Raw genomic sequence first — 14,830 nt, 5'->3', positions numbered from 1 at the left:
GACATTTAGGGTTGAGAGGCAGTAAAGTAGAAGCAATTTGAAATTAGGGTTGAGAGAGAGGCAGTGTCTAACTCGTAAAGCATCGTCGTGGTCGTCGTGGGTCTTCCGTCAGTCGTGTGGATCTTCGTCATCATAGGAGAAATTGCAATTGTCATCCATCGTGGTTCGCCCAGTCGTTCGAGTTGGTTTCGTCGAAATGGAGATAAGAGATGAACATGGTTTGAAGATAGAAGAAGTTAGACGAAGAGAGGGAATTAAAATTAAATAGAAAAAAGATTGTGTGGAACTCCAAATGCATCGTTGGTGGCATTGAGAAAATAGTAGAAAGCTCCTGACGCCACCAACAACAATGCGTCGGGAGTTTCCCACTAGGTATGCGTCGGAAGATCGAGTATCTTTCGATGCTCCAATTATTGCGTCGGGAGATACCATATCACCGACACCTTTTCTTTCGAAGGTGTAAATGGGTGTCAGAAGATTCAAAATTTCTTGCAGCAGAAAAGCACTACAAAATTTTCCTCTCACTTTCAAAAATGAAAATTCCTATCATTTGCCGGAGATAATATATAGTAGGAGGCCATATAATCCTCTCAACATCATTCCACAGTGTCATTAATTTGTATTATTTTCTTTTATTAATTATTGTAAGAGAAAATATTCATAATCAGATATTTCAATGTACATTACACTTATAGTACTAACAAAAGATAGTATTTATGTATTATTGTAAAGTGGAAAAAATAGACTATAAATAGCAGATAAATGTTGGATGAATCACAACACCCCACGTGGAAAGCCATGGATATCTTTTAAGGAAAAAAAACAAATATCAGAAAATTATAGAGCCTGATAAACAGGTCGTAGCACAGGTGTACATGCCATCTCTTTATAGCCCACCAACCCTCTCTACCTTTCTTCACAACTCTTCTCATTTCCAAACTATGGAAAACACTAAACTTTCATTAGCTCTCTTTGCCACTTTACTCCTCACAAATGCTATTATTGTTAGAGCAAATTCTAATGAAAATGGTGTCATGGATAATATTTCGAGTCTCATAGAAACCTCATGTGCCATTACTCTTTATCCACAACTATGTCACTCAACAATATCCTCCATCATTGGTACATCTAATTTGTTGAGTTTGAAAGATATCGTTCAATTGTCATTGAGTGTGGCTATGGATGCAGCTAAGCTTAACAATGGAAACATAAAAAAACTTACGATGTCCTTTAACAACGTTAGTAAACGAGACAGGATTCCTCTTCATGATTGTGTCAAATCAACCGACAGGACGATTTATGAGCTTGACAAGGCTATAGAGGATTTTCGTGAGTATCCGAACAAGAAATCTCTTACTTCATATGCCGATGACCTCAAAACTTTCCTCAGTTCTGCCATTACTAATCAGGTTTGTAACTGTTTGGATAAATTTTTTGGTTTTCCTTTTTAAAGATGTCTTTGACAGGGATTTTAATGTGTTTAATGGTTTACATATTTTGTTGGGATTCAAGAGAGTGAATTTTTCATATTAAAATTTCTTGTCAAAATCGTTTTGGATCAAGAGTTGAGTAGAAATTTTTGAAAAGTTGAAGAAAAAAGAACAACTTGAAGTACTTTTAGAAGAAATATTTACAAAAGAAAATTCTTATCTTGCATGTTGTGTTTCCAAATTATTTCAGTTAATTCGGTAATTATTTAGTTTTTTTTTAGTTTTAAAAAATGAGGCCTATAAATACTTACATGGCCTCTAAATTGCTTTGTAATTTACTTTTTCCTAAAACCAAATCGGTAAACTAAAACTAGTTTTTGAGAACATGGAATTTTGCTAATATTTTAACTCTTGTACTTGAAAAATATGCATAATTTTTAAAAATCGAAAACCAAAGAGAAATGATTGCTGGACCTTCATTTTTTGTTTTTAGTTTTCGATTTACTAAATTTATTCTCGTATTCTCCTAATTTTCTAATTCAGGGCTTTTACGTATGGTAAGGAAATATCTAAAGTGTTAGTTAAATTGCATGATTATAAACAAAAAGAAGATTGTAAGACTTGACTTGAATTTCACTTGAATTTTGGAAATCTTAATTGAAAATTCATGGAAAACATATAACATACAAATTTAGGGGTGAAAGTACAAGATTAAGTTCAAAAATTAAAAACCAACAATCAAAATCCTTTTTGTTAACCTTTAAATATATTATATTTATTGTTATCTATTTATTAGGTGGTTTCAAAATCATAACCAAAAAATTTGAAACAAAATTATTTATTTTCAAAAACAAAATTGTCTCATAAGTCTAATAACTCTAGACATGAAATATATATGAAAATTACCACGAACAAGAACTTGCATGTAAACAAATGCAATTATTAAAACCAAGTTCAAGTAGATACTCCAACTTCTTCACAAAGGAATATCAAAATACATACTATAAGTGCTTATTTTGATTTGTTTTTTTAGGTATTTTAAGCGCTGAGAGGGTGAAATCAGATATAAAATACATCCAAACAATTCCTAAACGTTTCTAGAGTACTTTAGTATGTTTAAATTTCTGGGGAATTCTTTAAATGAGCTAAAAGAATCCTAAATAAAAACTTGATTATTTTCGATTGCAAATTTATTTACCATCTTGATTATCATGCTTATTTTGAAGTGAACAACATATTGTGTATTTATTTTTGGTTCAGGTGACTTGTTTGGATGGATTCCAAGATGACAAAACAGAGAAAGGGGTTTTGAGAGTTATTGAGAACACTCATATTCATGCGACGAAGTTGTGTAGTAATGCATTGGCTTTGGTTAAAAAATTGACAACAGAAATTGCCTTAATAGATGAGAAAAACTTGGTGGTCCATGACTTCCCTTATAAGATAACTTGGATATCCTCCCAAATAAATGACCTCAAAATTGTCCTATTTTCCAATCAGGTATACTAAAATTTTCAACCTTGTTTTAAACCCTTTTTATTTTTGTTTTATATACATATATCTTCAAATTTTTTACTCATACACGTATGCATCTCAACATTAATATCTTTCAAATTGCATGGATGTTAATAGACACAGATAGATCTATCCACGATAAATGATAGTAGTATTTTATCGGTGACACTTTTTTATATTAGAAAATATTTTGGATCATTTTGTTATATTTGAAAACAACTTTCAATCTTTTTTATATATATATATTTAAAAAATTTACTTTCACTTAAATTCTTAAATTTTCAAAATGTATCTTTTGTCTCCTATTTCTAAGAGCATGTGTGTTCGGTTCGGTTCTCGAGTTTTTAAAATATATCATTTAAGTTCCTATGATTTTAAGAGAATAAGTTTTTAAAAGATCATTAAAGTAGTTTTTATTTTATAAAGTTATTTTTATAAAAGAGCATTGTAAACCTATTCTTGGAAAAATTGTATCTAGGGAAAACTCGGAAAGCAAACAGATATTAAAAAGAATAGAGAACTGTAAAATTAATTTTGATAAAAAATACGATAAAATGCTAAAAATATTTAGAAACTATCGTAAAATTTCATGATAGATATTAATATAATATCATTTTATTGATACAATCTAAAATTTTATTATACATTATAAATATTTTGGTTCATTTGGCTATTTAAAATGTCACAAATAATATTAGTATATAACATTTTCTACAAATATATGGAAGGAGAAATTTTTTTAGTAATAATTAATGTATTTGGATTCCTATATATATATATATATATATCTCGGCTCTACTAGATATAGGGTTTCAGGATCTAATTGAAGACCATTTCTTCGGTGTACATTAGTTTTGATATTGATTGATCTTCATAAGTAAATGAGACATATGATTACATCATAGTTCTATATTTAGCAATTTAGATATAATTAACAGGAGGAAGGTGAGAATGGAAGAAGGGAGGATTTGGAAAATGGAATAAAGTGGCCAGAATGGATGTCAATCCAAGACCAGAAGCTTTTAGAATCATCGTCGTCAGAAGCGGCGGCGGATGTGGTAGTGGCGGTGGATGGAAGCGGAAATTATAAAACGGTGTCGGAAGCAGTGGAGGCGGCGCCGAGCAAGAACAGCAAAAGATATATAATAAAAATAAAGGCTGGAGTTTACAGGGAAAATGTTGACGTACCAAGTAGTAAAAGGAATATTATGTTTTGGGGAGATGGAAGATCCAACACCATTATCACTGCTTATAGAAGTCATGGGAGTGGCTGGTCAACCTTCAATTCCGCCACCGTCGGTAACGTAACTAAACCACCACTCTTTTTCACTGATCCTCATAAATCGGCAATGCAACTAAACTACGTACGTCTGGTGTTATTGAAAGCAAAACTTTGTTAGATTTGGAGTATTTTTAGTTTTTTTTTTCACTAAAGGCTTCCCTTTCTCTTTTATTTTTTATTTTTATTTAAACATCATTTTTAGGAATATTTAAAAACACAAAATAGACCAAAATATTTACTTAAATTTTAAATTTTTATTTATTGTCTATCATTTGCTATATTTTTTTTAAAATATTTTAAATAGTTTTGTTATTTATAATAATTTTTAATTTTTGTAATAATCTTATTTCCTTAAGAAAAGGTAAAATCCAATAATGTCTCAGATATGTTTTTCGTGTTCTACACAAAAATGTTTTATTTTCCTAAGTTTGACTCGACCATTATTCAAAAGGTCAAATAAAGTATTTATATTTGGACATATGGAAGCAATTATCGATCCTAAAGAGACAACTATCTCTTTTTATTTTTCCATTGGTTTTTTTACCCAAATTGCTTACGGAAGAAATGGGTAAACAAAACACTTTAGTTATTTATTTTTTAATTAACCAAGTTTGGAATTTTTTTTTAAATGTTACAAAAAATATTTTTCCAATTATTTAAAATCAATTTTAATTGCTCAATTTTTGGGTTCGTTAATTTCTGTGATAATAATATATACGAATAATAACATTGAGAATCATAAAAATAGTAATTTTGATAAAATATTTACAATATATAGCAAAATTTTAGATTCTATCAATAATAAACATTGTTAGACACTAATAAACTTCTATCAATGATATTGATAGACAATGATAAAAGTTTATCAGTTTTTTTCATTGATAGAATCCAAAATTTTTCTATAGCTTGTAAATATTTTAAATTATTTTGCTATTTTTAAAATTGCCCCTAATAACACTGATTTAGTTATTTCTATACAAAATAGTTTTAAGTAAACAAAGTAACAAAATTTTGAAATTAAATTTTATAACAAGTTCATTAAACGAGTTTTTAAAATAGAAAAAAAGTGACAATTTACCATCTATAAAATAAAACCACACAAAGATAAAATTCATTACACTTGGATTTTTCTACGAAGGATAAATATATCTTGTGAAATGATCTATTTTTTAAGAATTTTCTTTTAAACGTTGTCTATTTTTAAATAAAAAAGTTATCTTTTTGGTGCAATTTCTTTGCTTTTGAGTGTGTAAATGAGTAAAAAGGAGAGAGAGATGAAGAAGAAGAAATGAAAGAGGAGAAACACAAAAACAAAACCTTTTAGTGAACAAACCATGGGTAGTGGGGAATGACGAATATCTGACTTAGCTGTCTGCGAGTCCACAACACAATGCCTTAGCAAGGAAAATCCTAGGCTAAGGGAGATTTTGAAATTTTTTATTTTTCTGAAATTAAAGCAGGAGAAAAGAATGATAAATCCACAGAAAAGAAAAATAAGATAAGAAAGAAAGATGGGGGAAAAAAGTTAACCAAGAGGGTAATGGTCATAAGAGACCCATTTTGCAACAATTGTCAACTATCATCGCATCCATCACAACCTTAAATTAAAAGTGGCATGATAATCGATTGATTACATCGATGACGATCAAGTCGATCGATCGGTCATAATTGGAGTAATGACGTTTAATTGTTAGCAATCAATGGTCAAGCGTCAATGATCAAGACGGTCACTCAACGATGGTAAAGATGGTAAACAGTTGTTAACGACAAAGACGTACGATTATATTAGTAAGTCGTTGACTGTCATGACAATTGGACATTGAGATTCATGGTGTTTAGTTTTTTACCGTCACACGATTTAACAGGCACAACTATTGATCATTAGTAATCAAAACAGTTGGTTGTCAACGATCAAGGTATTCACCAAATGATAGTCACGATTGATGTTATCGGTCACCAACAATCAAGACGATTGATCATCAACAATGACGATCAATGTTATTGGTTACACCAACGGTTAAGAAGATCAATGGTCAATGGTCGATCATGATTGGTCATTGAAGATTCATCACAATAAATCACGATCAATCGTCGACGATCCATCTTGAACGATCACCGACGTTCCATTATGAAGTTGACTAAAATTTGTTGCCAACGGTCGTTGACAACCATCGATAAGAAGTAAAAGTTTTCTAAAACCTATGACATTCAATAAAACCATATTTCGAATTCATTAATTTGGTTTTTTAATTCGAAAAATTTTATTCCAAGTTTCCAAATATGGGCTCAACTTCAAATCAATGCCAAATTTTAAACCCGCGGCCAAATACCCCTAAACATATAATAGTTTCATTAAAAGTACAACAAATTAAAAAGTGATTTTAACCTCTTCGATTATTTATTATTTGTCACAAACCATTTATCATCATTACATTAAAAACACATGCACTTTTTATTAACAAAGTTCTGCAAAAACACTTTAGAATTGAAAAAAAAAAACAATAATAATGCTTGTTTTTTCTTAACAGTTGCTGTGGGGGATGGATTCTTAGCTCGAGACATATCCTTTGAAAACACAGCCGGACCAGCCAACGGCCAAGCTGTAGCCCTCCGTGTTGGCTCAGATCACTCAGCCTTCTACCGCTGTGGCATGCTTGGCTACCAAGACACTCTCTATGTCCACTCGAACCGTCAATTCTTCGTCAACTGCGTTGTAGCAGGAACAGTCGACTTCGTCTTTGGAAACGCAGCAGCTGTAATCCAAAACTCCGACCTCACCCCTCGCAAACCAGGCCCTAACCAAAGGAACATGGTGACGGCACAATCGAGAACTGACTTGAATCAAAACACGGGAATCGTGATCCAAAAGTGTAGGATAAAAGCGACGTCAGACTTGGAGCCAGTGATAAAAGAATTCCCAAGCTTCCTTGGGAGACCATGGGAGGAATATGCTAGGGTTGTGGTAATGCAAACGACAATAACCAACGTGATAGACAAAAAGGGGTGGTCGACATGGAATGGTGACATAAAGAAACCCTACTTTGCAGAATATGACAACAATGGAGCTGGTGCTAATACTTCTGGTAGAGTGCCATGGTCTCTTGTTATTAATGAAGCTGATGCTAAGACCTTCACGGCTGAAAGATTCATTGGCGGTGCTGATTGGCTTCCATCTACTGGCTTCCCTTATCAGCTTGGTCTCTATAACTGATCTATTGCCTTAATTAGCTTGCAACTGATCTTGCTTTTGGTTTGTATGAGTGTTGGAAGAAATGCTACTAAATGGGAAATGTTTATTGAATAAAAACCAAATTTAGACTTGGTTAAAATCTTGTTTTCTTGGTAAAGGGAGGAATGAATTAATGGGTTTGAAGTGGGGCGCGTTTGGTAATCCAATTACAATTCTATGCGTGGGGCTTCGGTTCTATCTGAAAATTAAGTTGTGAATCTCGAAACTCGAACATTGTTTTCAATCTAATAGAAAAATTATTATAAATTACAAAATATTGTTAAACATATTTATAAAATATCGCAATTTAAGATTTTTTTTCCTTTTTTTTTTTTAAAATGAGATTCCATATTTACATGAAGACGTGATTTTAATAGATGGATTCAAAATATATTGGGGGTTGTTTCAAAATTTTTAATACTAATATTTAAATACATTGAAATTCAATATATTGTTGAGGCATTTTAGGACAAAAGTGGATGATGGTGAAATTTTTTGTTAAATTTTTTTCTACCAAAATCTCCCGTGGAACATGTATAAAAAGATATTATACAATCCCATTTTCCTTTTTTTCCTTCCATAGACATTTATTAAAGGTTTTTTTTTTCAAAAAATTAACAAACCAGCAAAATATTTACAATATATAGAACAATTTCAAAAACGGAAAAGCTCACATGCCCATAATAGAAAATACCAAAAATCATCCAGTCAACATGCAATTAATTTGCCACTACAACACATAATTCTTCTTATAAAGGATCATGATATGTGATCGTGTAGGAAAAGATACACGATCGTGTACCAAATCTAAACAATCTTGGTTTAAGATCATCTACCAAGATCTTTTATATTAAAACATTGAAGGAGTCAACAACAATGTTTGAGAAGATCCCTCTGTTCACACGAGATTTCCGAAGAAATTTGATTCGTGGACTTGAACTTGTGTTGATGTTGTATTTACGTTGATTTGATGCGATTTGGTTTGATCTTTAGAATTTGATGCTCTGATTCTTTCTCGGCTGGACGCTTACGCTTGATTTAAGGAAGCGAAGCACGTGATGTTCTTGGAGTTGGAGTCTTCGAAGAAAGCTTGGATCTTCAAAGGAGTTTCAATCTTCGAGGGTGTTCTTGAAGTTGGAGTCTTGGAAGAAAGTTTGTAACCATATTTTAGTTTGAGATAAGAATGAGTTTCTATCATAACCTAATTTGTCTTGAGTATGGACAAGAATTTGGAATGACTAATTTTAATATTGGGATAAAATGGCCAAATTTAATTTTGAGATAAATATGAAATCTTGGATAAAGTTAGATTTATGGCTCCAATTTAAATTTGAGATAAAACGAATGGAGATAAAATCTAAATTTTAATTTTAATTTGGGGATAAAATCTAAACTTTGAAATATTCAAATATGTTTAATTATCTCAAAAAGTGAAACTCGAGATTTTATTCCAAAAATAACATAAGATAATTGAATTTTAATTTTATTTTAAAAATTATTAAAATATGTTTGAATATTTCAAAAGTGGATTCCGAAATTTTATTTTAAAATAAAATATCATAAGATAATTGGATTTTAATTTTATTTATTATTAAAAAAAATTAAAACCTTTCCAAATCCTATTAAGAATTGGATTTGTTAGCCTTATAAATAGACTCATACCTTGATCATTCTTTTCTCATCAAGGAGAACAAAGGTATGAGAGAAACAATTTCTCTTCTCCCTTTTTATTTTTCTTTTTCTTCTTTTTTTAATAATAATTAATTTTTTTTTAAACTTTCTATCTTTTTTTTTAGGAACTAGAGTTATCGTCAAAAGGTAAGGATTTTTTTAGTTGTTTTTTTGTTTTTTTTTTTTAAATCATTTGTAGAAGTAACTCCGCCGTGAGTGATCCAACTTCTACTGGGGAACGATCGGACCTTTGTCGTCAGATCCACCGCCCTAGTAAGAGCGATCGGGCACCTTCGTCGTTTGGAGAGGTAGTACTGCCGTCAGCGATCCAACTTCTATCGGGGGACGATCGGGCTTTTGCCGTCAGATCCACCGCCCTGGTAGAAGCGATCGGGCACCTTCATCGTTTGGAGAGGTGGTACTGCCGTCACCGATCCAACTTCTATCGAGGGACGATCGAGCTTTTGCCGTCAGATCCACCGTCCTAGTAGGAGCGATCGAGCACCTTCGTCGTTTGGAGAGGTGATACTACCGTCAGCGATCCAACTTCTATTGGGGGACGATTGGGCTTTTGCCGTCAGATCCACCGTCCTGGTAGGAGGGATCGGACACCTTCGTCGTTTGGAGAGGTGATACTGCCGTCAGCGATCCAACTTCTATTGGAGGACGATCAAACTTTTGTCATCAGATCCACTGTCCTGGTAGAAGCGATCGAGCATCTTCGTCGTTTGGAGAGGTGATACTGCCGTCAGCGATTCAACTTCTATTGGGGGACGATCGAGCTTTTGCTGTCAGATCCACCGTCCTGGTAGGAGCGATCGGGCACCTTCTCCGTTTGGAGAGGTGATACTGTCGTCAACGATCCAACTTCTATCGTGGGAAGATCGGACTTTTGCCGTCAGATTTACCGCCCTCGTAGGAGCGATCGGACACCTTCGTCCTTTGGAAAGGTGATACTGCTGTCAGCGATCCAACTTCTATCAGGGGACGATCGGGCTTTTGTCGTCAGATCCACCTCCCTGGTAGGAGCGATCGAGCACCTTCATCCTTTCACGGCTACAACATATTAGAAATGAGGTAGAGTTTTTTTTTTTGTCGACATTTCTTTTAGAGGAGGCAAAGCCTTCTCTACAGTAATGAAGCATAAGGTCTTCAATCTTGCTTGAAAAGCCAATGATGAAGTCTTTTGTTTTGTTTTGTTTTTGTTTTTTTTTTTTTTTTTTTTTTTTACTTGAAGAAGACAATACTTTTAAATTTATATGAAACCTTCGATCTTGTACATGGAAAAATAACAGTGCAATTCTCAAAGTCGGTGGAGCATTAGTGAAGTCTTCAGCCTTGCATTTGAATGATCCTTTATGAAATTTTTGAACTCGAATTTGAAAAAACAATCAACAAAGCTTTGAGGAACTTTTAATCTTCTGTGAACTTAAATTTTAAGAAGCATTAACAAAGCCCTCGAATTTGATTTTGAGGAACTTCTAAACTTGGCGATGGAGTGTTGAACTTCAAAAGAATGATGTCACCTTATAAGTATCTAACTTTGCAACATCTTGCTCCTAGTGCCACACCTTTCTAATTTTGTTAGATTACCCCCAGTAAGGCATCTTCAACTTTAGGTTGATATTCTTTGATGAGAACAAAAACCGTCAATTGCTAGTGCCATGCTTTATGTGATCATGACAATACTCTTGCTTTCCATTCTTCTCAACTGAGTTCTTTTTTTTTTTTTTTTTACTAGACTGAACTTAAAGTTTCTCTTAAGCTGTCTATGTACCCTTTATAATATAAGAATCAAGTCATAACGTAGTTCAAATTTTTTTTTACTGGACTGAATTTAAAGTTTCCCTTAAGCTGCCTACGTACCCTTTATAATATAGGGATCAAGTCATAATGTAGTTCAATTTCTTTCCTGCCATTCACCTTTTAAGCTCTTATGGGCTAGGAACATCATGCAGTTTAGGCTCTTGCGATAAGGAGTTTTGCATATTTAGCAACTTTTATTTTCATCAAGAATTTTCTCATCTCCTTCGTTTATGGATTGGTGAAGATAATAAATCTTGGTTTCACAGTCAAGGAACCTTTTGTATTTATGTCAACAAACAACTTCCTTTTCATGCGTGATGGGACACGACTGTGAATCTTATTGTCATCATTTTCTTCATGAAATGGTTTTGTCTTCAAAGATTTCATCTCTCTTTGTTGTTGATCATTTGTCATCTTTAGAAACGATCAAAAGCAGATGTTAAAGGTCAATCTTTCTTCGATGTGGAGATACTTAGCCTTTTGAAAGCTGAAGTTCGAGTGTAAGTAGACCTTGGACATTAGTTTTCTTCTTCTTTCGTGGTGATACTCAATCTTTGAAAGACTGAAGATCGAGTAGTTAAAGACTTGATACGATCAAAGACAGAAGTCCTTTGCTTAATTTCATTTGAATTGTCTACTTCTTCATAAGAATCATAATTGTTGTTGACTTCTACTATGCTGGTAGTATGACATGTAGTGACTTCTAGTATTTCTTCTGGATGATCCTCAAGGAAACTTCTTGGGAGGAATTCTGCCAAAGTTATCGACCGTCGAGGTTGGAGAAAGTCCTCGTCTTTTCCTTTAATGGGCTTAGGCTTCCACATCTTCTTGTTCCTTCCCTTCTTTTTATGGGAGATGTTTCCTTTTGAAAGCTTTTGATGGAAGTGTGACTTCGTTTGAATGGAACTTGTTTGTCTCTCTTTTTTATGAGCCACGACTATCCATTCTTCACCCTCATCCTCAATTGGCTCTTCTTTGTTTTGAGAGCTCGACGTCATGATCTTTTGTAGGAATCGAACAAGTATAGGTTCGAAAGTCTCAAATTGAATCAAACTTTCCCTTTGATCATAAAGCAGTATTGATGGCGAAACACTTGAAGTCATATTGACTGCAACATGATTTGTTTGAGCTACTTCATCAATATTCAGCTCAATCTTATTTTCACGAGCCAACTTTAGAATTAGCTCCTTCAACACGAAGCACTTTTCAATAGGGTGACTAATGACCCGATGATACTTGCAGTAGTTAGGATCATCTACTTTTCTTGCTTGCTCCAGTCGTTTACATTCTGGCAACTGAATAAGTTGTTTCTCTATTAATTGCTCTAACATGTCTGCAACATCAGAGTCAGGAAAGGGATAATTTTTTTTTGTCTTTCTCTAAGAGTTGGGCGTCGCTTTTCATCGCCATCATGATTTCTTTTATGTTTTGTTTCTTTTCTTTTAGAGAAAGATTTCAATGGAGTCTCTTGAACAACCATAGACTCGTTTAGGACACTATTTGCAATCTTTTTTGTCTCATTGATTTCATTCTTGTCACTTCTCGTTCTTTGAACCAAGAAATCTTTTACTCCTCTGTTGGCTATACTCAACTCCATATCATGGGCGCGAATTGCCAATTCTTCAAATGTGCGAGGTTTTATTCCATGTAAAATATAGAGAAGTTCCCAATGAATACCTTGGGTGCACATTTCTATTGCAGACAGTTCTGTGAGCTTGTCTTTGCAATTCAGGCTTAGAGCTATCCATCGGTTTATGTAGTCGATGATTGGCTTTCCTTTCCGCTGTTTGGTATTTGTTAACTCCATCATGCTTACGGTACGTCTGGTGCTATAGAAACGGTTGAAGAACTCCTTTTCTAACTGTTCCCAACTATCAATGACTTCTGACTCCAGATCGGTGTACCACTCGAAGGCATTTCCTTTCAAGCCTCGAACGAATTGTCTGTCAAGTTGGTCTCCTCTTGATCCTGCATTTTCACATGTTTCGACGAAGTGGGTGATATGCTGCTTTGGGTTTCCCTTTCCTTCGAATTGCTAGAATTTTGGAGGTTGGTACCCAAGTGGCATTCTCAAGTTATCGATTCTCTTGGTGTACGTCTTAGAGTACATGAAAGTAGTTTGCAGCGATCCTCCATACTGAACTCTAATGGAATTCACGATCATATCATGTAGCTGCTGAACTGAAAGAGAAGCAACAGAGACTGATTGTTGTTGTGGTTGGTTTTCTTGCACCACATTCTTCCCTTTATCAGTAGCTTTGACAATAGGAGTTTGACTTGACTCAGTAGTTTCACGAGCCTACATTTGATCTTTCAAGGTGGCGATTTCATGATCTCGTTCCTCAACAACTTTCATTAGGAAATTTATTTTTTTCTCCATCTTTGCCATGGTTGCCTCAACTGTCATATCTACCATCATGACATACTCTACTTCAAGGTGTGATTCTTTGTCTGATAGACTAGAAGCAGGCGTAGAGTTGTTGAACAAAGGATTATCTCTGATGATGATCCCACCTTTAAGAGATTCTATCGGTTGTTCCAAACTTTTCTTCTTAAGGACAAAACCTTGTTCTTGTTCTTGCATGCTTCTCTTTAAGTGACTTTGGGTGACAAGTCCAATGTAAGAGTCACTTGCAGCAGAAGATTTGGATGCAGCCTTACTTGTTGTCATTGATTTTCTTGTAGATTTGGATGATGAGAGAGAGTTGAGAGGTAGAAATGTCCCACTGGACGTGCCAATTTGTTCACACGAGATTTTCGAAAAAATTTGATTCGTGGACTTGAACTTGTGTTGATGTTGTATTTACGTTGATTTAATGCGATGTGGTCTGATCTCTAGAATTTGATCCTCTGATTCTCTCTCGGCTGGACGCTTACGCTTGATTTAAGGAAGCGAAGCACGTGATGTTCTTGGAGTTGGAGTCTTGGAAGAAAGCTTGGATCTTCAAAAGAGCTTCAATCTTTGAGAGTGTTCTTGAAGTTGGAGCTTTCGAAGAAAGAAGTTTGTATCTTTAAAGGAGCTTCAATCGTTGAGGGTGTTCTTGAAGTTGGAGTCTTGAAAGAAAGTTTGTATCTTCAAAGAAGCTTCAATCTTCGGTGGACGAAGTTTCGATCTTCGAGGTTGGTTGACTTCAGAAGTTGAGGAGGCTTCTATCTCTTGGGAGAATTCTCTCTAGACCTTCTGGAGTAAAAAATTTCCAACCCTTGCAAAAAAAGAGAACTCCCCTATTTATAAAGTTTCTTGGTAGGCTTTTATGGACTTGGGCTGGTCTATGGACCATACCCATGGGCTCAATCACATGGATTTGGGTCATATTTAATTTTGGGCTAAATTAAGCTTATTTTTGGGTCAAGTGAATTTTAGCCCAAGTGAATAATATTTAATTGAACCAAAATAATTAATTTGATCCAATTGTCATAAGAAAGACACGTGACATCGTTAGAATTGTCCAATTTGTCTTTAAATTTAATTTGGGACACATGTCAATTTTAGTTAATCCCAAATACAATTATTTTAGTAAATGATGTGGCAATTTGTGATTGGTTCCAAAATTTCTTATTCAACAAATGCCCCTTTTCAAGATTTATGCACGTGTATGAGTGGGTGAATCTCGGAAAGATAAATTTAAAGTCCAAATATGAGCATTTTTTTTCTTTGCTCAATTTGACATATTCAATTAATTAAACTATGAATTTAGTACATGAGTTTGATTTAAATTTGAAATAAGGGTTCGGATATAGCCAATCCTAAATTTGAGAAAAATTTAAGATTTTATCCATAACTTACTTTAATTTGAGGATAAAAATTTAAATTTGATGATGATTTGATTTTTTTTTAGATAAGATTTTGGAACCATATTTTAGTTTGAGATAAGAATGAGTTTCTATCATAACCTA

General features: G+C 33.8%; 1 protein-coding gene across 1 annotated transcript; it reads left to right on the top strand.

The window, feature by feature from the left end:
- The first annotated feature begins 850 nt into the window (after window positions 1-850).
- Window positions 851-7,556, top strand: LOC103497582 (pectinesterase-like). The gene is made up of 4 exons (XM_008459818.3): window positions 851-1,409; window positions 2,691-2,930; window positions 3,884-4,244; window positions 6,756-7,556. Exons 1-4 carry the CDS (start codon window positions 876-878, stop codon window positions 7,436-7,438), a joined length of 1,818 nt encoding a protein of 605 aa, XP_008458040.3. The 5' UTR covers window positions 851-875; the 3' UTR covers window positions 7,439-7,556.
- Window positions 7,557-14,830: the final 7,274 nt, after the last annotated feature.

Source organism: Cucumis melo, chromosome 1, assembly GCF_025177605.1.
Source record: "Cucumis melo cultivar AY chromosome 1, USDA_Cmelo_AY_1.0, whole genome shotgun sequence".
Classification (NCBI taxonomy): domain Eukaryota; kingdom Viridiplantae; phylum Streptophyta; class Magnoliopsida; order Cucurbitales; family Cucurbitaceae; genus Cucumis; species Cucumis melo.
The sequence above is the reverse complement of the archived record's forward strand: the minus strand, read 5'-3'. Positions and strand labels throughout refer to the sequence as shown.